Genomic DNA, 26922 nt, shown 5'->3' on the forward strand with positions numbered 1-26922 from the left:
CTCTACTGGGTTCAGAGAAAGCAGTCACCAGAGAAAACAGCCACAGGGCATCAGAAGTCACGTGATGGGGTGAACCCCATCCTTGGATTGCCTGCTCACTAGAGAAAGGTCACGGGGTCCCCCCTGTCCCCAGGCCCGAGAGAGCACGAGGTACGTTCCCAGAACTTTCCAGGCGCTTATGTCGGAACCCAGGGACGGGGGCCCTGGACACAAGCCCCTGTTCTTGGGGGTGCCGTGGTGGTGGTTACAGCCTGGTGGGGGGACTGCCCCCTCGGCCCATTTCTCTGGTGGGTGAGAAGAGGGGCGTACTTGCCATGTCGAATGAACTCGGAAGCACTACTGGGAGCTTCTCTCTCCTGGGGAGATCTTTCCACTACTCTCTCCTTCCCCCAGAAAGCCTTCTTCTTCTTCTTCTTTAAATATTAATTTTTTTGGCTATGCTGGGTCTTCGTTTCTGGGCAGGGTCTTTCTCTAGTTGCGGAGAACAGGGGCTACCCTTCGTTGCAGTGGCTTCTCTTCTTGCAGAGCACAGGCTCTAGGCGCACAGGCTCAGTAGTTGTGGCACACAGGCTTAGTTGCTCCAGGGCATGTGGAATCTTCCTGGACCAGGGATCCAACCTGTGTCCCCTGCATTGACAGGCAGATTCTTAACCACTGGATCACCAGAGAAGTCCCAGAAAGCCTTCTTTCCTCTCCAAAGCAGTAAAGAAAAAGAGAACCTTCTCCTTGTTTACCCTGCTTGGGCGTGACCAAGGGAATTTCTTTTCCCTCTAAAGGGTTCCACGTTAAACTAGCCGGGCTGCATTTATGAACAATGCTTTAGAAGTTGTAAAGGGCGATGTGCAAATTAATTATCAGTCACATTTAATTTTCTCCTGGTTCAAAAACCTGAGGTCATTCCATGTTGCCCTTGGCTTCCTCGAGGGTCAGCATGGCCAGACACCCCACCTTGGGATGTCTGAAGAATTCCAAGAAATCCTCCAAGCATTTCTTTGCCCCAGTGCCCCTGAAGACACAGCTCCTGATTGCCCCACAGTCAGCCTGGTAGGCGGGACAGGAAGCCCCTCTGCCTTGTAAACACCCATGTTGCAAACAGACACTTCCCCAGGCTCCTCTAAGGCGGGGTCACCAGCTGGGAGTGGCTTGTTTGGGCTTACCAGGGGTGCCCAGCTGCTGTCTTGAATCTGAAATAACTTAGAGGGTGGAACAGTTTCCCAAGGATCAAGGACTTAGCAGTTGGAGTTTCCCAGGGGCTTAACGCGTCTGAACCCCACCTCCCCACCTGTCCCCTCCACCAGCCTGTCTTGCCCATACTGGAGTGCAAAGACCCAGGACTTTGCCCCTTTGAAAGCGGAAAGTGTTAGTTACTCAGTCATGTCTGACTCTTTGTGAGTCCATGTACTGCAGGCCACCAGGCTCCTCTGTCCATGGAATTCTGCAGACAAGAATACCAGAGTGGGTTGCCATTCTCTTCTCCAGGAGATTTTTCCAACGCAGGTCTCCTGCATTTCAGGCAGATTCTTTATCGTGTGAGCCACCAGGGAAAACCAAAAGGATACCTTTACCTCAGGTGGGACCCACAGAATCCAGGGAGATGCCTGAGAATGCATTCTCAGAGGTTGACTGAATCCCACAAAGCACTCAGATGCCTGATCATCAGCCACCAGGGCTGACCCAGACTTCCTGTGTGCTGGGTGCTCCACCAGGCAAACATTTATTCACCGCACATGAACTGAGCATCACTAGATGCTGGCCCCTCAGTGGGGAGTTGGCGCTGTACAAGATGGTTGGGAAGTTTTCCTCACCGGGAGGAGAAGGGAGAAATAAGAATACCCATCAAGTCTTGGGGAGGAAACTGAGTCAGGCCATCTGGCTGGAGGAGAGAGTGTGGATTCATGGAGAAGATTCTAAGAGCAAGACTTGGCTTTGAAACTCCAAACACAAGACCTTGGACTTTGGACTTTCCCTAGGAGGCAGGTGGCACCAAAGGCTTCTGAGCGTGGTGACAAAAAGAGTTTCATTAGAAGAATCTCCTGGAGGAAGCGAGGAAGACAGCAGGGTCCAGAAGGCCCATAAGCAGGCCTAGGATGCTGGTGACGAAAGCTGAGTTGGGTGACAGAGAGAACTATAGGGAAGTGAAAAGAAGCGAGAACCAAAGGAAGCACCATCAAAGCTGGCTGGAGAGTAGGGGACAGGAAGAGGGAGGGAGCACTCAGAGGTGACTGCAACGTCTCCACTCCAGACCAGGAGTCTGGTTTCACTAGACATCCCCAAATGGGGAAGTCTGGAGAGGAAGCCTGCGTCGTGGACGAAGAGCTGGGCTCTGGAGTTGTATTGATGTCGAAATGGTAAAATTGACCAGCGTGGACTTGGACATGAGGGTCTGGGTGAGGGAGCTAAGCATGACCTGGGACAGCAAGAAGAGGAGCGTGCACAGGAATGCCAGGAGGTGCATATGGTGAGGAAGAAGCTCTAGGTCAGGATGTGTGTGTGTGCTCAGTCGCTCAGTTGTGTCTGATTCTGCGAACCCATGGACTGTAGCCCTCCAGTCTCCTCTGTCCATGGGATTTCCCAGGCAGGAACATTGGAGTGGGTTGCCGTTTCCTTCTCCAGGGGATCTTCCTGATCCAGGGATCGAAACTGCATCTCCTGCATCTCCTGAGCTGGCAGATGGATTCTTTACCACTGAGCCACCTGGGAAGCTCTCTAGCAAGTGGTGCTGGGCATCAAATGCTACAGAAACTGCAAAGAGATGCAAACTAGCAGAAAGCCATTGGAATCTGCCATTACAAGGCCACCAATGACTTCAGAGGAAGACTTCCAGTAGAGAAGCCTGGGTGGAGGGAGGCAGGCCACCACTGTGGTCAGAAGGACTTTAGCCTCTGGGAGTCCTGCCATGACATGGGTAACATGAGGGAAGGAGCGGGTCCCCTCTCTGCTTAGCTCATCAGAGCAGCTCCTATCAGTCTACACTTGGAGAGAAGACTTTGTAAAACTCATAGGATGTCAGAATATAGATACAGCCCCTTGAGCCAAGAGGGAACAGGCTTAGGGAGATGAGCGGCTGAGTGGGGGACAGCTAGGACTAGAGATCTCAGCTCCTACTCCCATTCAGTAGTCTGAATATCACGCCACAACCCCCCTGTGTTCACTTAAGCACAATAACAGGCGAAGGAGAGCTCTGAGTTTTGGGTTTTCTCAAAATGAAACTCTCAAGATGTCAGTACAGAAGTGAATGCGAAATGCAAAGGCCCATTAAACGTTGGCTCAAAAACCCCAAGAACAAGAGGCCATTAACTCCCCGCGTGACCTGGAGGTGGATCAGATTGGCACCGAGTTTCTGTGGGACAGCCACAGAGGAAGGTGTCTCTGAAGTAGTCCATTTTATCAGATTGGTTCAGAGGAGCCAAGAACAAGAGACTCCCCCCTGCCCCTCACCGAAAAAAAGTCCATTATCAAGCACAGGAGATGGGCAAGCATCCCTATGTCCAGCTGTGGCTCCAGAGTCTTACCATGCATGGCTCTGGTTTTCTAACCAATACCGAGCTCCTGCTCTGGGAGGACAGGCTCTGAAGACGGGCTGCAGGATTTGTGAGGGAACTGCCCAGCTTTGGGATTTGTTTATTCAAGGCCACTGAATTTCTTAAATTCAAATTATGTTATCAGAACAACCAACTTTTCTACAGCCAGTAAGACACAGTCACCGAGATTTGGAGAGTTAGAGGTGCTTAGAAATGAAGTGATGTGTCTCTATTCTCACAGCTTTCGTTTCTACGTCTGACATGCGTTTTCCTTGAATGTTTCTCCCAATGGGGAACTCACTACCACAAGTCTGCCCATTCCATTGTTATTCTGCTCTGAACTTCTCTAAGCTCTTCCCTGTGGTAAGCTGAGATCTATTTCCTCACAATTCCCTTCATGGGTCCCTTTCCTCCTAGGAGAACGACCTCTACAGGGCAGGTCTTCACCTTTTCCAAAGAATTATGCTTAGTCCCGAAGTAGAGTGTTAGTTGCTCAGTTGTGTCCGACTCTTTGTGACCCCACGGACTGCAGCCTGCCAGGCTCTTCTGTCCATGGGATTTTTCAGGCAAGAATACTGGGTTGCCATTTCCTTCTTCAGGGATTGATCCCATGTCTCCTGCATGGATATGACTTCTCCTTTATGTCCTCTTCATATAGAAAAACATCTCTCCTTCTGTAAACATGCGGTATTGTGCCATCACTACCTTGGTTACCTTTCTCTGGGTATGAGATGGTTTATCAGCGTCCCCACTAAACACAGCACCTGGCCTTGCACCACTTTCCAGATGGATGGAAGCATCTAAGAGTGGAAATGAGCCTTCCCTCAGCTGAAGGGCAGGAAAAGGAGAGACTCACGGGAATCAGTGGAGAATTGTTGAAGGCTCAAGAATCAAAGATGACTCTGAGGTTCCAGCTTGGGAGCATGGAGGTGCTAGGTGTGTACCCGGGAGGACTGGGAAACCGAGAATCCAGTAGTGGAGACCTAAGACTAAGCTCTTCTTCCAACTTCCGAGACACAGACCATGCCCTGCTCTGCCAGCTGTCCCCAGAGCGCAGGAGAAGATTCTCATGATCACTCACTCGGTTGTGTCCAACTCTGAGACCCTGTGGACTGTAGCCCGCCAGGTTCCTCTGTCCATGGGATTATCCAGGCAAGAATACTGGAGTGGGTTGCCATTTCCTCTTCCAGAGGATCTTCCCAATCCAGGGATTGAACCCTCATCTGCCTTGGCAAGTGGGTTCTTTACCACCAAGCCACCAGGGAAGCCCCAGGAGGAGATGAAATGCCTCCAAAATCACTTTGCATAACCAGCACATCAAAACATGACAACAGCAGTACAAAAGAGGAGAGTATGGGCCGACCTTATCTGTGAGCACGGATGCAAGAATTCTTAAAGGCATAGCAGCAAATCAAACCTAGCACTGTTCTGAAAGAACAAAACTCCTTGACTAAGCAGAGTTCACTCCAAAAGGGCAAGCAGGGCTGAAGAGAAGGAAGTTAATGATGTAACACATCACGCAAACCTACCTCAAGGCGAAAGAATACAAGGCTTTCCTAGTGGATGCTTCCAATTGTAACTGGCAAACCTAACTTCCATCTGTGCTTTAACAAATCCTTAGAAATGAGGAATTGAAGAAAACTTCCTTTACACGTGGCACTTGACTTCAAGGCATCAGCTCTAAAGAACTACAACCACATCAGAGAAATAAAGGCCCACACTCACGCCAGTCCCTGAGAACAAGGGAGGCCGTGAGAATATTTGCAGCAAAAACACCAGCAGTGGCTGCCTCTCTGCTTCCTGGATCGTCTCTATTCATGAGAATAGCCACCAACATGCACCTTCTCGGGTCTCGTTTCTAGCCTTAAGTCTAGCTCCCTGGCTGGGGGTAGGGGAACCAGAGCAGAGGGCTTCTTTTAAGGACACCACTAGCCAAAGTAAGGGTTTCCCTGGTGGCTCAGCAGTAAAGAACCTACCTGCCAATGCAGGAGGCATGGGTTCGATCCCTGGGTTGGGAAGATCTAGTCTAGTTATTCTTGCCTAGGAAATCCCATGGACAGAGGAGGCTGACGGGCTACAGTACATGGGGTCGTAGAGTTGGACACAACTTAATGACTAAACAACAACAACTACTAGCTAAAGTGATGTTCTTCAATCATCTTGGAAATGGATTGAATTCAAGATTCAATAATAAACCCAGGAAGCGTGCACACGGCTTGTGAGTGGTCCCCACACCAAGCCCTGAGATCTCCCCAAGGAGAGATCCATCATTCTCACAACAGCTGACTCCTGCATGGAGCCAAAGAAATCAGTGTATAGAAAGTCCTGTTTTCCAGATCAGAGGTTACTCACCTGGGTTCCCTGGTGGACAGCAGAGGTCTGAGAAGACCCAGAGGTTTTCTGCAAAACTTTGAAAGAGCATGCGTGTGCGTGCACACGTGTGCCTTTTGTGGGGAGATGGAGGGGATGATCTATGGCTTTATCAGCTTCTGAAAGAGGCCCATTATCGAGACTGAGTTCGAAAGTCTCCCATAAGAGCAGCAGGTGTAGATGTAATCTCACCCAGAAAATGCACTGAGGAGGAGGGTGGCCTCAGCCAGGCTGCATGGAAGTGGCTGTGGGGAGATTTGCCTGATGAGAGTTAAAACCACCAAGTCACTCAGGAACAAATGCTCAGACCCAAAAGCCAGAGGTACGTCCACAGAGACCTTGGGGTCCTGGGAAGAAAACCTGGAAGGAAGAAGGATGTGGGGGCTGAGAGGATGACTTCGTAGGAAATACACAAAATCTGGGTTGTAAGGACAGCAACTCTGAGAGGGATGGAACGAAAGGCCAACGGTGGTTTTCTGTGGATGGAGGCTCCTTTCGCTATGGATAGCCAATGTGAGAGCAAATGCAAGGGACTCCTGCAAGGAGCCCCTCAGCAGCAAAGGAACGTACTCTCTGGTGATGATCAGTGCAAAGGAAAAGGGAGGCGCCCCCTCATAGTGTTAATGACCTTCATGCGACCTCGGAGGAGGGGGAGAGACAAGGAGAGGGGAGATGGGGCGCAGGGGATGGGTCTCTGGTTTATGCCAGAGTTAACCTCACTTGGTTTTTGTAGGAGAGGAGGCCCCCACACCCCACAGAAATAAAGGAATTCCTGAGAGGGTGCACCCAGAGAGGGCTTAGCACATGTCTGCTCAGTGTTGGGGATCATTTTTATTACCATTGGTATTTTCTTCTATATTGTATCTCTCAATTCTCAACTCGAATGTGACTTCTTCAGGGAAGCCTCTCCTTAATCCTTAAACTATATGGGGTTCCCTTTCCATACTCGCCCGGGACCTCATCATTCTCATGATGGAAATTACACGATAGGTATCTAGTGTCCTGCCCACTAGACTAATTTCCACCAGGGGAGGGGGACTTCCCTGGTGGTCCAGTGGTTAAGAATCTGCATTCCCATGTAGGGGATGTAGGTTTTATCCCTGGTCGGGGAGCTAAGATCCCATATTCCACAGGGTAACTAAGCCCAAGCGCCGCAACCAGAGAAAAGCCCGCAATGAAGACCCAATGCAGCCAAAATGAAAAATTTCCAGGAACGTTATCTGTCTCCCTCACAGTCCTCAGAGCCCCAGCACGTACCTGGCACATGGAAGGTGCTCCGTGCAGAGGTGCTGAGCCAAGGAATGGACTGTTGGAGATGAGGAAGGGACCATAGAAAGCATCTGTGCACGCTTCTAGGGAGATGGGGAAACTGACACTTTTGATGTACATGGACTCAACCCAGGGTCACAGGGCTAGAAATAGGGGAATCAGGCAGAAACACAGCCCCCCTGACTCCACAGGAGGCAGAAGCTGCCTTCAGCTGTCACACCCCTGCCCTGCCCCCGACAAGGAAACCACACAGACTCATTTGCCTAGGTCAACAACAACAGCAGCAAGACTCTTGAGGACATGAAAATGAAAAGCACACCACTCCTTCCGGACCCCACCCTTCTGCCCCCCACAACACCCTGTGCTCCGCAGCCCCCTTGGCAGCCCCCACTATTGCTGTTCGTGGATTTCTCAGAAATCCTGGGGAGTCTGATGGTGACAGCTGAACAGCTGTGCTGAGCATCAGAAGGCCCTGGTGAGCCAGCCACCATGTCACTGGTCAGACCCTGCAGGCCAGAGGGGCCAGTGCTCCGGGAGGACAAGGAAGGCATGGGGAGGACGGAAGGATGGCGTGGCCAGTGCTGTGGAGTGAAGAGGGGCTTAGGGAAGTCTTCAAAGATGATGAGGTTGAAGCTGGGCATCCAAGGATGAATTCATGGTCTGCCAGGCAGGCAGTGGACAGGAAGGGCAATGTGGTGGGAAGGAGCAGCACGTGCAAAGGTACTGAGGTCTGCCCAAGCTTCAAGAGATGAAGAAGGCAGGGTGACCTGAGCTGGGTGGCGGAGGCCTTGCTAGGCATGCTAAGGGGTATGGACCTTCTCCAGAGGGCCAGGGCAGCTCGGGAGGATTTACAGCTGGAGTGTGACCTGTTCAGCTTTGTCATCTTATATCCCCATGAGAGAAGCTGGACTGGGAGTTGGGGAAAGCTGGAGGCAGGCGTCTCCCACTAAGGACAAACCCTAAAGCTCAAAGCCATGCACCCCAAGTGCTAGATGTGGTAGACTCAAGAAGGACCCAATGTCTGCTTGGTGCCACTGGTCACCCACTTCTTCCCATTCATTGGCCCTACCCTCCAATCTTGTGCACTTTGCTACAGCTACACCTCACTTATCTGGAAGGCACTTGGCTGATAACCCAACTATCCAGAACCTTCCGGCCACTAGCCTGGAAGCAAACAGAGAAGACCTATAGATGGCCACATTCAGGCTCCCAGTCAGCCCCACAAGCCATGCCCTCCACACCCACAGGCACAGGCAGAATACCCCTTGGGCTGGGTCATCTCTGGTTATCCACCCAGCCCTGGCGCTTCCTAGCAGTATCATCCTGGTCCTTAGTTTCTTCCTTCATGAAATGTGGATAATAGTTGTAGCAACCTGAGTATGGCAGTGAAGATGAAAAGGAAATGGAGAAATACTTAGCCCACTGCCAAGGACCATGAAATGATAGCTAAAGGGGAAAAGGACAATAAGATGACAAAAATTTTGTCCTGAGCAGACCCAAGGTATGCACAAAATGGCAGGTAGAACCGTTTAATATTTTCAAGGAATTATTAAATCACACACCATGTGCTAGATTTATAAAGGCAAGCAACACATTTTACAAGGATTTCTTTTAAAAACTGGATACCATGAAAAGTTTTGGTGTTTAAAAGGTAAAGCTGGTGGAAAAAGTGATACGTGCCATTTCACTTACAAGAATGATGTGGTTCTGTGTGTACCTCTGTACATCGAAAGCGTTCCCCATATTTGCAAAATACACATCATATTTAACAGAATCGAAAAAGATGCCATCAATTGTAAGATGCACCATTATTTTAGGCTTCCTTAGTCACTCAGTGGTAAAGAATCCTCCTGCAATGCAGGAGATATGGGTTTGATCCCTGGGTCAGGAAGATCCCCTGGACAAGGAAATGACAACCCACTCCAATATACTTGCCTGGGAAAGTCCTATGGACAGAGGAGCCTGGCGGGCTACAAGAGGTGGAAAATGACTTTGCGACTACACCACCATTATTTTGTGTGCCAGAAAGAAATATTGCCACCTTTTATAATGGTAAGATGCCATAGATGGTAAGATGATTTCAGAGTTGTTAAAATGTGAAAATGCGTACATCTTCACATCAATGGAATACTCTAATAAGTAATATATGTTTGCTGTGCTGTCTCAGCTTGCCTCTGGATAGAAGTCAGACATAGTCTTTCCTTTGTCCACTCCCCATGCCATCTATGCCAGAACCTCAAACCTCTTCCTTGAACTGATGACAATCACTCCATCTTGCCCCTCTAGATACTTCCTTGCTTAAAAAGCTGATCCAGGCTTTCAGTCTACCCACAGCTGAGCCAAACAAGTCTTCTAGTTCACAGAGGTCCCACAGAAGTCTGGCCAGCTCAGTCCTTTGTGGGTGAGGCTCTCTGAACAAAGACCAAGTCAGCGCTCTTTGAGTGTTCCTCTGAACCCAAGCTGGAGCCTCTAACATTGGGCTGCCCAGGCAAAGGTGACTGCCTCTTCTTTTTCCGCATCTCTGCCGGAAGGCCAGTGATCAGACTAACCTGGGGCCATGGAGCAGCCTCCAACAGCCAGCCTCCTCCTCCACATTATGACCCCTGTAGTAAACCCAAACACACTGGTCACCCGGTTAGCTTCCGCTTGATTCTTCTCGAAAGAAAAAAAAGCGGGGCGCATGCTGGGGAGAGACAGGCAAAGAGACAGAGGTCTTTCTCTGTCCACTACAGCTTGTAAAGAGAAGACAGTTCTTTATCCCTCACGGAAGAGATTGGCAAGGATCTTAAAACCCTGATGAGGGGCCTTCCCTGGGGTCCAGAGGTTAAGAATCCCCCTCTCAATGCAAGGGATGCGCATTCAATCCCCGGTCAGGGAACTAAGATCCTACAGGTCCCCAGGCAACGGAGCTGCCCCACAACTAGAGAACAGGAGTCCACACAGCAACAAAGAGCCCTCAAAACCAAAATTTAAAAACAACAAACAAAAAACAGTGAGGCCTGGCACACACAGACTCTGCACTGTCCCCAGAATAACCATCCTGGTTAGTTATTCTTCAAGAAGCAGGGGAGGGTCTTCTGAGCAGGAAGAGAGAGTGGACCATTCAAAACTGTCTTCCGGAGGAGCCACACCGCAGTGTCCCCGCTGAGGAAGCAGGTAAGCCCGAGACACCCACTCCCTTGTTCTGCAAACACCCAGGGCAGCTCCCTGTGCATTCGCCCTGCTCACACTTTCTCATTTGATTTGCTCCCTGAGGTTGCAGGTTAGGGCCCATTTTGCAGACAGGGAAGCAGGCTGGGAGAGGGCAGTGTGATGCTCATGAGGCTCAGGGTCACACAGCTGGGCACAGCTGGAACCCGGGCCTCCTTTCCAAAGCATCCAGGGTTCCCAAGCAATGGCACCAGCCTCATCACTTAACGGATCTTATTCAAATTTTAGAAAAATACAGATTCCAGATCCCACCCTTGGAAAGCTGTACTGTAGGGGGTGCCTGGAGAAGGTGTGTTTTAACAAGTTCTGGGAACCATTGCCCTTCTGGGTAGTCCCAGGCCAGGAGGAGGGAAGGTGTGGAGGAGAAGGCAGAGTGACCACTGCAGGGAGGGAAAGACGGGGGACCCAGACAGAACCCTGGACGCAGGTAGACCTGGCCCAGTTCCGGCCCTCATTTCGCCCAAACCCACTCCTCCTCTCTGCAAGAGGCTTGTAACTTACTTGATACCACATCCTGCTGCTTTCATCTCGCCTTCCTTTTCCCTCTGAATAATCTCCTTCCTCCTACTGACCTAAAGAACTTTTATTTACCCGAGGCCTGGGATGGGCCAGCGCGCATGCGCACGCGCACACCCATGCACACGCGCACACCCATGCACACGCGCACACAGAGTCACGCAAGGATACCGAGAGGGTGTAAACACGGATAAGCTGACAGCGCCAAGAGTGCGCTTCTGGAGAAAAGCAGCCACTGTCTGGGGGCCCACGCTCGCTGGAGGTCCTGGTGGCTGAGGACCCCTGATGCCAAGGCTCCCAGAGAGAGAGCGCTCCCAGACGGGAGAGCAGACTCCTTGACCCGAAGACACAGGGCAGCCTCGAAAGAGGCAGCAGGAGGCTGCGGTCACAGTCGGACCGCACAGATGCCTCCAGCAGTGGCTACTTAGGTAAGGATGGACAGCCGGCATACCCTTCTGTCTGAGATTACTGGGCACGCGTGTGTGCGAGTCGTGTCCCCGGCAATGGGCCCTATTCTCAGAGGCAGAAGACGGCAGGATCTGTCCAGCGCACTGGCTGCAGCCTGTGCTTTCAGGGCGCACCTGTCTCCAAGTGTCCGCGGGCAGCTCTGGCTCTGCCTCAAGCCCCTACGCGTGCACTCCGCGTCCCCGCGCCCCGGCCACACACCTGCAGTCCCCGCTGGGCGCCGAGTCCCTCTCCAGAGGCGACTCCCTGCGACTCCGGGTACCGTCGCGACCACCGCGCCGGAGCTGGGGACCCGCGCGGCGAGTCCCAGCATCGATCGGGGCTCTGCTCAGACGGCGGACTGGGGGCGGGGCCATGCCGGGGCGGGGCGGGGCCATGCCAGGGCGGGGCGGGGCAGGCCGCCCAGCCGGACTCTCGCGCCACCTGGTGGCTGGGCGGCGTCGGCCTGGCGCCAGCCTGACCCCAAGCATCCTCGGAGTCCGGCCCGAGCCCACCGCGCGTATGAGGACGCCCAGCTCTGAGCTCCTCTGCCCTCGGAAGGAACAGGTCCTGGCTGAGGGCTGGCCAAGGCCGGAGGGACGCCAGCGACCCTCCCCCACGTCGCCCCCAGAAGTAAGGTGAGGCTTGACCAGGGGGAGCGGAAGCGCGGCTTGGCAGGGCTGGATGGGTGGGCGGAGCGGGCGAGGGGCCTGGGGTGGGGGCTTCGGGGAAGGAGGAAAAAGGGGAAGCTCCGACGAGTTGCTTCCTTCTCGCACTGCGCCCCAGCGCCCCACTTCCTCCTCCTACTTCTATTTTCTACGGGTGCTCTTAACCTTTAAAATGCCTGCAGCCCTGCTGTGCACACGGGCCCGCGACCCTCGCCCTTCGTCCTTGGGCAGAAATCTTTCCAGAAATACCAGCCCATCCAGACTTTCGGCCCGGCTGCCCCAGCCTCTGGTCTGATTTCCTCACCGTCCATCACCAGTGGCTGTGACTGCAGCCATTTCTCCTGAAGGCGGGGAGGGGTCGTCTCCAGGGTCCAGGCCCTCTTCTGGCGCCCTCCCCGACCCGTTCTCCCCACAGGCCACGCGAGCAGATGTGTTTTTTTACCCAGAGCCTGAAGAACTCTTAGGGATCCCGGAAATCACTGCTCTTCCCCATGCCTCCGTTTCCTCGTTACAAATTAGGAATGAGAAGGTTGGCTGCTGTTGTGCGAGCAGCTCTGGCGACGAAAGAATAGCAGTTTATTTCAGAGGTCACAAAGGGCGAGGCTGGAATTTCCATTTTCACTCTTGAATGGGACTTGTGTCACAATGTCTGTTAGAGGCATTCGAAATCGGCCTCAAGATCAGCCGTTAGTGTTGTCAGAAGCCACAGCCCTACCTGAGGCTTTGAGAGATGGGACTGCCAATGATTTTTCTTCTCCTGACTCACTCAATACCAAGAAAAAGCAACTTCCCCAAAAACACAGAAACAGAAAGTACTCGTGAATGAGCACAGAGAACTGGTCCCAGCCACTGTTAGAGACGGGAAGGCGCTCAGAACCTCGAGCACTTCTTCTCTTGCATGGACCACCCAGAGCACCCACCCCCCACCGTTTTACAAACCAGGAACCAGAGCCACAAAGTCTGTGAGAAGACATCCTGGAGGTCTTTCATCTTGAGAAGGGTAAACAAGGACTCTGGTCTCCCCAGTCCTTACTTTTTCCACCACAAAAAAAAAAAAAAAAAAGGAAAGAAGGGGGAAGAGGGAGGCAGCCCAGAGGTGGCCAAGTCGGGAGGAAGGGCTGGAAGGGCTCTGGAAGCGGAAAGTTAGTAGCAAGAAAGACACAGCATGAGCGGGATTGACATGGTGGATCCTGAGAGTGCTTTGAAAGCTACAGGAGAAGTTATGGCATCCTTGACTTTTTCCATATCCTTGATGTCCCTGAAACTGGAGGTGGAAGAAAGCTGAAACAGAATTGCCCACTAGGGTTTACTATCAGGGAGCTGGGCATCTCATGAAGCCCACTTGGTCCCATCCCACATCAGGGGGACTTCTGTAGTGGTCCGGTGGTTAAGACTCCTCACTCCCAATACAGGGTACCTGGGTTGGATCCCTGGTCAGGGAACTATATCCTGCATTCCACAACTAAGAATTCCCATGTCACAGCTAAGACTGGGTGCAATCAAATAAATTGAAAAAAAGTGGATCCAGCTCTCCTGTTAACCATCCCCACTCTCCCCCTCAGCTCTGTCTGTGTCTCCCCAGCCCAAGAGGGCAGAACAACCAGGAGATCTGATCAGCACTTGACAGCTATTGGCCAGGACTTCGAACTACAGCCACCCAGGACTGGAGCAGGGTCAAGAGCTACACAGCTCAGATTCAAGGACAAAACTAGCAAGATGGTGTTGGTTTGCTAGATAGAGTACGGTATTTCATGATAGCATTGTGGGTGCTCTCTGCCTCCTGAAACAAGCCCAATGGACATGTCAGAACCCCACTCCCGCTCCTTTTTCTTTCCCCTACACATCTTTTTCATGTTCTTCTTACTAGTTTTTTAGCTGGTGGCATCTCACATTGTATCTTTTCAACAGGCACAGTTTGTGTATTGAGCATTATAGGAATATTCTTCACTTCCCCTGAGAATTACGTGTGCTTCCGTTTCTCCTGAAGCTCATTTCCCTCTTGGTCTCTTGTTTTTCCGCATTTGCTAGGGACATGATTACACACTTTCACCTAATTCCATTATAAGAAAAATAACTACACAAATATAAAGTCTGGCAACTGACCCTTGACCTTGATGTCTGGGAACAATATGGTATGGAGACAATAGGATGTGAAAAAGATGTAAATGAGGAGTCCTCTACAGTAGCCCCCTCACCCAGGGGGCAACTTTAGCTCACTGTCATCCTATGAGAATGCAGGACTCACATGGTCAGATTTTATCATTTGTAAAGAGAAACCAAAAATTGGAGCTCTTAGTCTGAAATCTCCTGATTTTTAAACGCTGGAAACTAATTTAACACAGTATTTTACACACACACCACCCCCCCCCCTTGCAAGCCAAACCAGACGTGACCTGCCAACTTTCAGTTTGTGACATCTGTTCTATATTATACAGGTGGGAGCTGCACTGTGAGACCTCAGTTATTCCTGTTAATGTGAGCTAATTTGTTCCCACTGACTCAAGAGATACAGTTTACGCAAGGGGCTGGGGGAGGGGGTGTGAATGTTAAGAGTTTATTAATATTGTTCATCATATGAATAGGACACAGGAGAAAAACCACATAATTATCCTAATAAGATGAACCCTGATGAAAACTCTTAGTGACTGGGAATAAAAAGACTTTGTCAAGATGATAAATGTATTTATTTCAATGCAACAGACAATGTGATACCTCAGTGATGACCTGGAATGAATAATATAATCCTTGATAACAAAGACAACCCTATGAAAACAAGGAGCAAAACAAGGATGTCACACTGTGAAGAGTGTGAAATTCAAGGAAAAACAATGAGAAGAAAAATAAATGAGATGTGAATTTGGGAAGGAAGAGACAAGCTTATTATTTGCAAAAGATATGATTGTCTAGCTAAGAACCCATATCTAATGGATTGGGGAATATTTAGAACTTATATGCAAGCATAGTAAAGTAGTTGGACACAAAAATAAATATATGACTTTCAATAGTTTTCTATACAGAGCAGTGACGAAATAGAAAAGAGTTCATTCATCCTAGCAATGAAAAAAGCCTAAGAAAAGGAAATTCAAGGGGCCCAGAATAGCTAAAACTACCGTGAAAAAGAACAAAGTTGGAGGATTCAAGCTCCCTGATTTCAAAACTTACCACAGAGCTATAGATAGATTTATAGGTCGATGGATAAAGTTGAGAATCCAGAAATAAACTCTCACATTTACAATCAATTGATTCTTGTTAATATAGTGGTGAGTATCCCTGCCTGTTACACAGGAGACTAGGATTCGATACCCCAATGGGGAGGCAACACCCTCCTTGGGGCCTCAGTGGTGAAGAACCCACCTACCAATGCAGGAGACATGGTTTCGATCCTTCTGTCAGGAAGATGCCCAGGAGAAGGAAATGGCAACCTAATCCAATATTCTTGCCTGGGAAATCCCATGGGTAGAGGAACCTGGCTAGCTACAGTCCATGGGGTCGCAGATGTGACTTAGCGACTGAGCACACGTGCATGCACTCTTTTTGATGAGGGTGTCAAAACAATTCAAAGAGGGAAAGAATTATTTTCAAAAATGATGCTAAGACAATTGGATAACCATATCCCCCCCAAAAAGAAACTGAATCCCTACTTCCCATTACACATGGAGATTAACTCAAAAAGGAATAGAAAAACTAAATATAAAAGTTAAAGCTATAAAACTCTTAGGAGAAAATATAGGTGTAAATCTTCATGACCTTGGACCTGGCAATGGTTTTTAAGATATAACATAAAAAGGGCAAACAACCAAAGGGAAAAACAGATAAGGCGAATGTCATCAAAATTTAAAACTTTTGTGCTTCAAGGACCCCATCAAGAAATAAAAGACAACCCACAGCATGGGAGAAGATTTTTGCAAATCATATAAATATGATAGAGACTTTAGAATATACAAAGAATTACTATAAATGAATAATAAAAAAAAGCCAATTGAAAAATGGGCTAAGGATATGATCAGGTATTTCTTCAAACATCTATAAATGACCGACAAGCATACGAAAAAAATGCTCAACATCATTAGTTATCAGAGAAAGGCAAATCAAAACCACAGTGGAAACACCACACCCATTGAATAAAAAGATTATAACAAGTGTCAACAGGAATGTGGAGAATTTGGAGACCTCGTACATACATGAATGCATCTGAGAGTTGGACCATAAAGAAGGCTGAGTGGCAAAGAATTCATGCTTTCAAACTGTGGTGTTAGAGAAGACATTTGAGATTCCCTTGGACAGCAAGGAGATCAAACCAGTCAATCCTAAAGGAAATCAGTCCTGAATATGTATTGGAAGGACTGATGGTGAAGCTGAAGCTCCAATACTCTGGCCACCTGATGTGAAGAGCTGACTCACTGGAAAAGACCCTGATGCTGGGAAAGATTGAAAGGAAGAGGAGAAAGGGACAACCCAGGATGAGATGGTTGGATGGCATCACCAACTCAATGGACAGGAGTTTGATCAAACTCTGGGAGATGGTGAGGGACAGGGAAGCCTGGTGTGCTGCAGTCCCTGGGGTCACAAAGAGTTGGACATGACTGAGGGACTGAAAACAACATGCATACACACACTGCTGATGGGAATGTAGAATGGTGCTGATGCTTTGGAAAACAGTTTGTCAATTCCTCAAAAGGTAAACATAGAGTTACCACGTGTGCCCTTGGTGCTAAGTTGCTTCACTTGTGTCCAACCTTTTGCAACTCTATGGACTGTAGCCTGCCAGGCTTCTTTGTCCAAGTTACCATATGATCCAACAATTTTACTCTTGGGTGTATACCAAAGAGGAGTTAAAACATGTGCACACAAAAACTTACATACAAATATCTATAGCAGCATTATTTATTAGCCAAGAGGTAGAAACAACACAAAAAAGGACGAATGGATAATTCCTCAACTGATGAATGGATAAATAACATATTGTACATTCATACCATGTAATATTATTTGACCATAAAGAGAAATGAGGGACTGACATGTTACAGGATGAATGAACCTTGAAAACATCATGCTAGGTGGAAGAAACCAGTTACAAAGTCTTCATACTGTATAATTCCTTTTATGTGAAATGTTCAGAATAAGCAAATCCATACAGACAAAGCAAATTGGTGGTTGCCTAGCACTGGAATATTGGAGGAAAATGGGGAGTGAATGCTAATGGGCATGGGATTTCTTTGTTGTGGTGGGGGAAAAAAAAGTTTAAAAATTGACTGCAGGGAGTTCCCTGGTAGTCCAGTGGCTAAGACTCCACAGTCTGAATGCAGGAGGCCCGAGGTTCAATCCCTGGTCAGGGAACTAGATCCCACAGGCTCCAACTAAGACCTGGCACAGCCTAAATAAATAAATAAGTATTTTTTAAATTCTAAAAAAATTGACTGCAATGGTGATTGTACTAAAAGCCATTCACTTTAAAATGGTGAATGCGAACCATGTCTCAATAAAGTAGTTATTTTTTATTTTTTGGTCATCTCTGTTTTTTTTAACTTTTTATTTTGTATTGAGGTATAGCCAATTAACAATCTTGTGATAGTTTCAAGTGAACAAAAGCTGTTATTTTTTTAAGTGATAAACTTTATTATGGGATACAAAAGAAGCCTTGATTAATAGAAAAACATTTATGTTCTGGGATTGAAAAATGATATTATAAAAAATATCCATTCTTACCAGTGGAGTATGTAAATGTGATATAGTTTCAATCAAAAGCCAAAGAAAGCTTCTGGTGAGAAGAGGAGAAGGAGATTGATAAAATGACTTTACATTTCGTCGTGAAAAATAATTGTGTGAGGATAGCCAAGAAACTCCCTCAAAAGTTTAGCCATTAAAAAAAGTTTAGTCATGAGGTAGAAGTTTCCATCTGACATACGAAAATGTTCCATGTACCACAGATTGAAAGCATTACATTTCTGGGACTTTGTCTCATAAAAATTATTTTTTTAATTTGAATTTTATTGGCTATAGTTGATTTATAATGTTAGTTTCAGTGTACAGCAAAGTGATTCAGTTATACATATTCATATATTCATTCTTTTTCAGATTCTTTTCTCATATAGGTTGTCACAAAATATTGATTAGGGTTTTCACAAAAATTCTTGTCCAGTATATGAGAGGGAGTATACATACATACATAGCCTTCCAGATAAAAATGGCAGATGGTACTGATAAAGGAAATAGTCCCTTTCTTTTTAATAATGTAGAACTATTGGATAAAATATAACAGCAAACAATTTAAATACAAAGCCAGACTAAAAACCAATAAAATGAAATCTCCCAGACTGATAAACAGGCAAAAAAATAAACACACACTACAAAAAACAAAAACAGCAAGAAAAAGGAAAAAAGAAACAGAAAAAATGAGACAAACAGAAACCAAGCTAAAATGGTAGAAACAAGCCAAAAGATACCAACAATCATGACGAATGTAAGTGAAAACAATGTGACTATTAATAGAGACTGTTGGATTGGAGAAAATGAAGTCCAATTGCTTGCAGTTTATAAAAAGATCAATGGGGCTAAGTTGATCAGTCAGAAACAAACACAAGTATCTGAAGGAATTTAATATATGGTAAAGAAGATAGGCTCGATCATCCAACAAATAGGCTAGGACAGCCATTAGGAGGAAAAAGACAAGTGTAGTTTCTACCTCAAATCTTATATCCCACCCCTAATTCTGACTAATTTTAGATCCATACGTCCAAGTGAAAATAAGGGAAGTGCAGAAGCAAAAAAGGAAATGTGTATATAACATTGGAATTGTAGCTGGCCTTTTAAAGCATGAGGCCAAAATCAGAAATTATGAAGGAAAAGACTGATTTGTGTATAGAAAAGTAAAATAACTTCTGTCCATGAAAAATCACATAAACATTAAATGAGAAGGGAAATGGTATGCGAAGGCAAAATGTTTGCAATGAGTGTTAAGCATGCCATCCTTAATGTAAAATATATTTTTTACATTAAAAAATACATATCCCAAATAAAAGTGGTCTTAGCAGATCAGACAGTTCACCAAAGATATACAAGTAGCCATAAGCATGTGAGAAATGTTTATAAGGAAAAAATGTAAATTTAAACAGTGAGATATAAACGTCCATCTGACAGCCAGGCAAAGATAAGAGAAATTATATTACCCAGAATTTTCAAACATTTGGAGACCCCAAATTCTCGTAAACTCTGACTGTAAGTATATGTTTGGTATTGTGTATGGAAACATATGGGCTTCCCTGGTGTTTCAGACGGTAAAAGTATCCGCCTGCAATGCAGCTCCAGGTTCATTCCCCTGGTCGGGAAGATACCCTGGAGAAGGGAATGGCTACCTACTCCAGTATTCTTGCCTGGAAAATTCCATAAACAGAGGAGCCTGGTGGGCTACAGTTCATGAGGTTGTAAAAGTACTTTAAAGAGTATGCAGTAATTCTGAATTAATTCAGTAATTAAATATGCCCAAGAATATTAGTCATCAGTTTGCTTATAAGTATAGCAGTGATAAATTATAAGCAAAACTAGTGTTTAAAAATAGAGAATTCATTTTCAAATATCGTTAGTTTTACAATAGTAAAATATTGTGAGCAATTAAATAATATTTCAAGGACACTTTCATGAAATATTTTTATATAATGCTATTAAAAGTTGAATAGTTTCAAAACAGTACATAACCTATTGAGCTAGAGATTACATTTCTGGGAACCAGGCTTACAAAAATTTTTGTGTATGAGAGAGAGAGAGAAGGTGTGTGTGGGTGTACATACATACAAACGGCAGACAGTACTGATAAAGGAAATTGTTCCTCCCTTTTTAATAATGCAGAAATACTGGATAAAATCTAACAGCAAACAATTTAAATACAAAGCCAGACTAAAAACCAATAAAGTGAAATCTCCCAGATGAACAAGCATATAAAAAATAAAACTGACACACACTACAAAAAGCAAACAAGAAACAGCAAGAAAGGGGGACAAAAACAGAAAAAGTGAGACAAATAGAAACCAAGATAAAGTGGTAGAAACAAGCCAAAAGATACCAATAATCATAATGAAGGTAAGTGAAATAATGTGATTAATAATAGAGATTGTTGGATTAGAGAAAATGAAATCCAGTTACTTGTAGCCTATAATAATATCTGAGTTATTAAGACACCAAAGTTGAAAGTAAAAGGCAGGAAAAAAAAAAAAGCAAATCATAACTAAAATAAAGGTGGTTAGTTGTCTTAAATTCAGATTGAAATAGGCATTATTAGAGTGATACATTCTGGTGGTTTCATTTACCAACAGGTAAAAAATATATAAACCTGTACAAAACTAATCTTAAAAATCTAAAATATGTGTAAAGCAGTAATGAAGCGGAGGACATGGAGAAATTGAGAAAGGCACCATCATCGTGAGGGATTTCAACAAGCTTCCCTGAGTTATTACTACTTCAAAAGATAAAATGTAATAACTGTAGAAGATTGGATCAAAACCAAGCTGGATTTGATGAACACGGAACCTTGCACTCGATAATTTAAAAATCACATTCTTCTCAAGCACACATGCAGCCATGACCAAAGTCATCACTTGCAAGACCGCAAAGCAAGTCTTCACAAATTTCAAAGAACTGATGTCATGCAGACCACTTTCCCAGACCGCACTACCATTAAATTAGATGTCAACAAATAGACAGTTTAAAATGACCATAAACCTTGATGTTTCTGAATGACTCCTGGTCAGAAAAAAAAAATCACAATGGAAAGTTTTTTTTAATATTTAGAACTGAATGATGATAATATTACATTTCAAAACTTGTGAGATACAATAAAAGCGGCAAATAGAAGGAATCGTATGGCCTCTTAAACGCTAATCTGAAAACAAGAAAGGCTGAAATTAATTAGCTGAGTTTCTAAGAAGTTAGACAAAGGATAACAGAATAAGTTCCCACCCTGCCCCACAAAAGGGCTTTTATAAATAAAAGCCAAATTCAAATACAAATCAGAGAGAACCAAATAAACAGAAAGATGATTCTTTGGAAAGGCAAACACATATCTGGCAAGATAGATGAGAAATAGAAAGCACAAGTAAATAATAATCGGAATGTAAAAGGAGATGTAGCTATAGATACAGTGAAGGTTATGAAAATTATAATACAGTTGTTCAGTAACTTCATGTGAATGCATTTTAAAACTTAGATGAAATAGGAATTTTTTTCCCAGAAAAAATAACAATAAAACTAACTCAAGAAGAAATACAATGCCTATGATTCCAAAACTTACTAAAACATTGAAGCAGTAATTTTAAATCTTTTCACAAAGGCAATCCCAAACGCAGGCCATTTTACAGATGAATTCTAGCAAACTTCCAAGGAACAGTTCATTCCAATCATGTACTAACTGTTTCAGATGACTGAAAAAGAAGAAAAAAGAGTCCCCAAGTCATTTTATGAGGCCACCATGACCCTGATATCCAAACTCGATAAAGATAGTAGAAAAAAGGAAAACTACAGGCCAATCTTGTTTGTGACTCTAGATGCAGAAGTATTAAGAGGGTGAAAATAAGTATTACGACCACTTGGGTTTATCCTAGGAATGCAAGGGTAATTTGACACTAGAAATTCTGTGGTGTCCTTCATCATATAAGCAGTGTAAAAGGAGAAACATTGTACAATTTTCTGATTGGATGCTGAGAAGGCATTTGGTAAAATTCTCAAATTTATGAACAAATAAAAAAACCTCTCAGAAAACTAGGAGTAGAACTTCCTTAACCTGAAATAGGATGTCTATCAAATACCTATAATACACAGATAGTTTTAATAAGAAATTATTGAAGGCATTCTCTTTATTATTTTATTTATTTATTTGGCTGTGCCAGGTCTTGGTTGCAGCACGTTTCCTGACCAGGGATCGAACCTGGACCCCTTGCCTTGAGAGTGCCGCGTCTTAGCCACTGGACCAACAGGGAAATCCCTAGCATCCTCTTTGAAATCAGGCACAAGCAACAACATAGATGAACCTTGAAAACTGTATTCTAAGTGAAAGAAACCATTTACAGAGGACCCTGTGTTGTGTAATCCTATTTGTATGCAAAAGGGTCAGAACAGGCAAATTCACAGAGACAGAAAATAGTAAATTGGAGGGTTACTTAAGGGTGAGATGTGTAATTATTTGACTGGATGCTGAGAAGGAAAAGGGGAAGGGGAAATGGGGAGTGATTGCTGATGGGAGTGATGAAAATGTCTATTTTAGTCATGGTTGCCCCACTCTGAATATACAGAAAACCATTTAACTGTATACTTTACATAGTGAGTTGTCTAGCATGTGAACTTTAGCTCAATAATGCTGCTTTTGAAAGACTAGTTAATGAGTTGTGGGATGTTGCTAAGAGCAATAAATTTGGAATAAAAACATCTGGATTCACAAAATGGATCAGGTATAGATAAGCTACAGGATATAATGTGCAGCACAGGGAATTACAAGGTAACCAATATCTTGTAATAACCTATAATGGAATATAATCTGCAAAAAAAATGGACCCTTTTTGCAGCCCAGTGAAGCCTATGGACCCCATTTCAGGATAGTGCTTTCAATGCATAAAATAAAAAACATAAGACTCAAAAGAAAATAATTACATTGTATTACAGGTTTAATACAAATAAAAACAAATTGGAAATCTGCTAACATACATGCTTCTTTATTAATGTGCTAAATAACAGTGCTCCAGGGGAAGAGATAAAATGGGCATAATTTCAAAGTAGTGATAAATGGAAATGATATTTCAGGTTATCTGCAACAACTGTAATGTGATACAAAAAGGTCTGTTAATGTATTGGTGATAAAATCACAGGTCCTGTTCATTGGCACCCCTGTGGTGTATTACATACATCTATTATTGAAAGAAATGCTCCGTTTCAGTTGGTGGTGTGAGTGAGATGTGTGTTCTTCCCTTCTAAATGCAGCAACTCCAGGTTAAAAAGGCTCGTGTGAATGAAGACTTACTCCCACTAGGGGGTGCTGGTATTTTAGAAAGAGGCGTTTATGCCTCTAGCTCAGGCAGAGTAAACTACCCCCAACTGTCTCCTGGCCTTTTCACCGGCCAGCCTCAGACCCTCTCAGCTCCAGACCATCTTCTGCTCGCTTCTCACCCACCTCCAAACCCTCACAGGCACGCTCTGTTGACAGTGGAGGTATAATTCTTGGTGTAATTGTCCGTGACAGACACGGAGGCTTCCTGGTCATGAACCACCTGCCAACCAGCACTTGGAGGGCTTTGCCAACACAGTGGGGGCTATTCAAGATTACCCAGGTCTAGGTCCTTGGCTGTAATGATAGTCCTGACTCCAGGTCAGCAGGACCTAAAAGAACCCATAGGGGGACTTCTATGGTGGTCCAGTGGCTAAGACTCTGTGCTCCCAATGCAGGGGGAGCCAAGGTTTGATCCCTGATCAGGGAAATAGATCCCACATGCTGCAACTAAAGAAAGGAAGATCTAAGATTCTGCATGCTGAAACTATGACCTAACTCAGCCAAATGAACGAACATTTTAAAGAAAAAAAAGGATACCGTCTCCTGTGTAGGTTGACCTGAGTCCAAAGGCTGGCTCTGCCACTTTGTAGCTGGGGAACTTTAGGATAATTACGTAACCTCTCTGTGCCTCTGTGGCCTCCTTTGTGAACTGGGGCTGACAGTAGAGCAGGCTGGGCACATGGTGAATGATCCATGAATGTTGGCTATTGTTATGATTTTCTGACCACTCCAGGCTGTTCCCACCACTGGAAAGGCTCCTCCCCACTGTCTTCACCTTCTCATCCCTCAGGTTTCTTTCTTATTTTTTTCATTTACTTTTCGCCACGCTGGGTCTTCGTTGCTGCCCACAGGCTTTCTCTAGTTGCTGGAGCAGGAGCTTCTCATGGCGGTGGCTTCTCTCATTGAGGAGCAAAGCCTCTAGGGTGCGCAGACTCAGTAGTGGTGGTGCACTGGCTAAGTTGCCCTGCGGCCTGTGGGATCATCCCGGACCAGGGATCGAACCCCAGTCCTCTGCACTGGCAGGTGGATTGTTAACCACTAGACCAGTCTTCTCAGGTTTCAACATAATGTTGCCTCCTCTGTGATGCGCTAGCCCCCTGTTCCACCATAGCCTTTGTAGATACTTCTTTGCTTCTGTATTCCTTGTACTGCTCATCTTAGCTGCAATCACATGTCTGTTTGTACTATTGTTTACTGAGTGACTATCTTGTTCCCATAGGCTGTCCATCCTAGGAGAACAGGAACTGTGTCTGCCAGGTCCCCAGTGCACCCAGAGCCCCTGGCATACCAGAGGCCGTCCCTGAATGTCTGGTCACTGGATATACTGTGTAGGCCCACAACTGCAGGTGCATGGATGCCTCGGCGAAGAACCATCTGGACTGTTGTCGGCAGAACAGAAATGCACAGAGTCGCAGGCTTCTGACCCTTTTGTCTGATGACAGGAAGGCTCCTGGGCCCTTCAGCTGCCCTTTTTAGACCAGAGAGTCTGGGAGGGAATTCTTGAGGCGTCAAAACCTGGGTCGTAGATGACCAGCTGGCCCCGAGACATCAATTGGCAGCAGTGATGGAATGTGTCCAGAAAGACACAGCTGCCCTGCTCAGGAGAGATCCAGTCTTGCTTTGCTAAACCAGCTGAATTCCAGGAATACCAGTGGGGGTATGTGTGTGTGTGTGAAAGGGGGCGGGTCATGTCATACCTGCTTCTCAAGACAAGCAAGCTGAAAGTTGGGGCGGGGAGTGGGGAACTGGTCCCATAACTGTCGAGAGAAAGGAGGGACCAGATGCAAGGACCGGAAAATGCCCCATAGCAGGTGGAGGTGGACATAATTAATGGAGCCAGTGAGCAAGTCTGTACATGCCAGTATGTCAAAACCTTGTCCCCAGGAGCCCTGGACCTGCTGGCCCCATCCCTGAGAAAGCAGAGCAAGAATAGCTTTGAGATTGACATGCCAAGCAAATGTACAGCAGGAAATTCTCATAAGCCAGGGGTTTGCGCAGAGGCCCTGGCCCCTGTGGCTAAAATCAGGATTATGTCTGTGCTGATTTACTTCCCAGCTGGGTTTTAGGAAAAGTCTCAAACAGACCACTGGGTTGTGCCCAAGATTGGCAGGCGAGAGCAGCCTGCCTCCTCAGGCCTCCTCTTCCTGGACAAAGAAAGGAGACACTTAGAGGAAACCCCAGCCTCCCTCTCTCTGGAACCCCCTTCGAGTCCCGGCTCTGGTCCCAGACAAGCGTATTTGTGTAGACTAGAGAAAAGCCAATGCCTTTTTACAAGTTGAGTCCAAAGCGGATTGAGTGCCAGCTTTGCTGGAAATGCCCAAAGCCATTTTGACCCTGGACCAGGGGCTCTCAGCAGAGATGCTATTGTTCAACTGAATCTGTGGTGAAGTAGTCTTGGCTGCCACACTGTTGGGGGACACTACTATTTAGTATCAGAAACCAGAGGTGCCGGACGTCTGCACTGCACATAGGGGACAATACAACACAACTTCCTCTACAGCTTCTAAATGTCCCGCTGGATGTTCATAATGACAAGAAACCCTCTATGCCTGGAGCCTGATTTTATGCCTGGAGCCTGATTTTATTTTGTCTGTGAACACAAAGCATTTGTTTTGTTTTGATTCACAATCTTAACACACCCTAGTGTTTTCCAGGAAGGCAACTTGACCAAAACTGGAAACACTTTGGAAAATCATGTTGCGCGGGGCAACATCACTCAAGGTGTTTGAACCACCAGAGGTACAGACACCTACCAATGATCATTGTTCTCAGGGTCATCTTGGTCATTCTGTTCACAGTATTTACATATTGAAATGCAGTTATTTTACTTTGCGAAACTCTTGATTTCTTCCTAATATTACCATCAGGGCATTGTATTGATATAGGGAGAAATTATGTGTGTTACATACACAAAGGCCTCACAACTTTGGTTGGGTGGCTGCATCTGAGTTGGTAATGGAGCTAACATTTTACTCAGACCATGCATGGTATTTGTACATATACACTAGTTTCTCTGGATCGGAGAGAACTTTTTTCCCAGTGAGTGGCACCAGTGAGAAAAATTTGCCGCACCATAGGTGATATTACTGCATATAGTTCACAGGTGGAACCACTGTGACACTCTTTATGCAAAGTTAATACTATCTGCATGGTTTATCAAAGTCCGGAGTTAACTGTGCACGGGACCCTTGTGAAAGGGGGCCATTTTCATTACCCAAAGTGGTGCCATTGCGCCACCTAGTGGGACATGGGAAAGTAGCAGGTCTGTGCTTTAACCTGCATCTCTGAGGAATACCGTCAGCTAACACTCATGAAGATCCTCGAGGAGAGCACGGCAACCCCCTCCAGTACTCTTGTCTGGAGAATCCCATGGCAGAAGAGTCTGGTGGGCTGCAGTCCATGGGGTGGCAGAGTCCGACACGACTGAGCGACTTGCCCAGCACAGCACAGCAACACTTAGGATAGTCCACCAGAAGCTATCTTAGGTATATTAACTCATTTAATCCTGACATAATCTCTATGAAACAGGCACTGTTATCCTCATTTTGCACATGGGGAAATTGAGGAAAAGAGAAAGTAAGTGACTGGACCGTGTCAGGTAGCTAGTGAGAGACAGGTCTGGGATTTGAACTCTGGAGGTCTGGTTCCATGGTTGCTACTCTTAGTAACTGTGCTATATAGTCTTGAAAGTGGCTGCTCTCTTGGGAGACCCTGTTCTGAGAATCAGCTTACTGAGTCTGCAGGGCTACCTGCAGCCAGTTGGAGGATTTCCAACAGAGAGGAAGAAGAATAAAAAGGCAACACCTAAGTATTAGGATATGGTAAGATGCAGAAAAGAATCGGATGTGACTTACCGACTGAACAACAAGATCCGGAAAAGTCTTGCCTTTGTTATGTC

The 26922-nt window shown here is 46.0% G+C and overlaps 1 protein-coding gene and 1 long non-coding RNA gene across 10 annotated transcripts in view; one reads left to right on the top strand and one right to left on the bottom strand.

The window, feature by feature from the left end:
• Positions 1-12531, bottom strand: part of PIK3R5 (phosphoinositide-3-kinase regulatory subunit 5) — a 75425-nt gene extending 62894 nt beyond the window's left edge. For 5 of the 9 annotated variants that reach the window (XM_024980777.2, XM_024980776.2, XM_010816070.4 and 2 more), the window contains exon 1: positions 11553-11681. In XM_024980777.2, the coding sequence (XP_024836545.1) occupies positions 11553-11664 (112 nt within the window). In that variant the 5' untranslated portion in view covers positions 11665-11681. Of the gene's footprint in view, positions 1-7148; positions 7502-10871; positions 11528-11552; positions 11682-12440 lie in introns of those variants that run through there. The other 4 variants (XM_059878316.1, XM_024980778.2, XM_024980784.2 and 1 more) reach the window with 4 other exon arrangements.
• Positions 12532-12910: 379 nt separating this feature from the next.
• Positions 12911-22675, top strand: LOC101904128 (uncharacterized). Its single transcript, XR_238671.5, has 2 exons — positions 12911-12998; positions 13561-22675. It is a non-coding gene; the product is annotated as an uncharacterized lncRNA (long non-coding RNA).
• Positions 22676-26922: the final 4247 nt, after the last annotated feature.

The sequence above is a fragment of the Bos taurus genome, chromosome 19 (assembly GCF_002263795.3).
Source record: "Bos taurus isolate L1 Dominette 01449 registration number 42190680 breed Hereford chromosome 19, ARS-UCD2.0, whole genome shotgun sequence".
NCBI lineage: Eukaryota > Metazoa > Chordata > Mammalia > Artiodactyla > Bovidae > Bos > Bos taurus.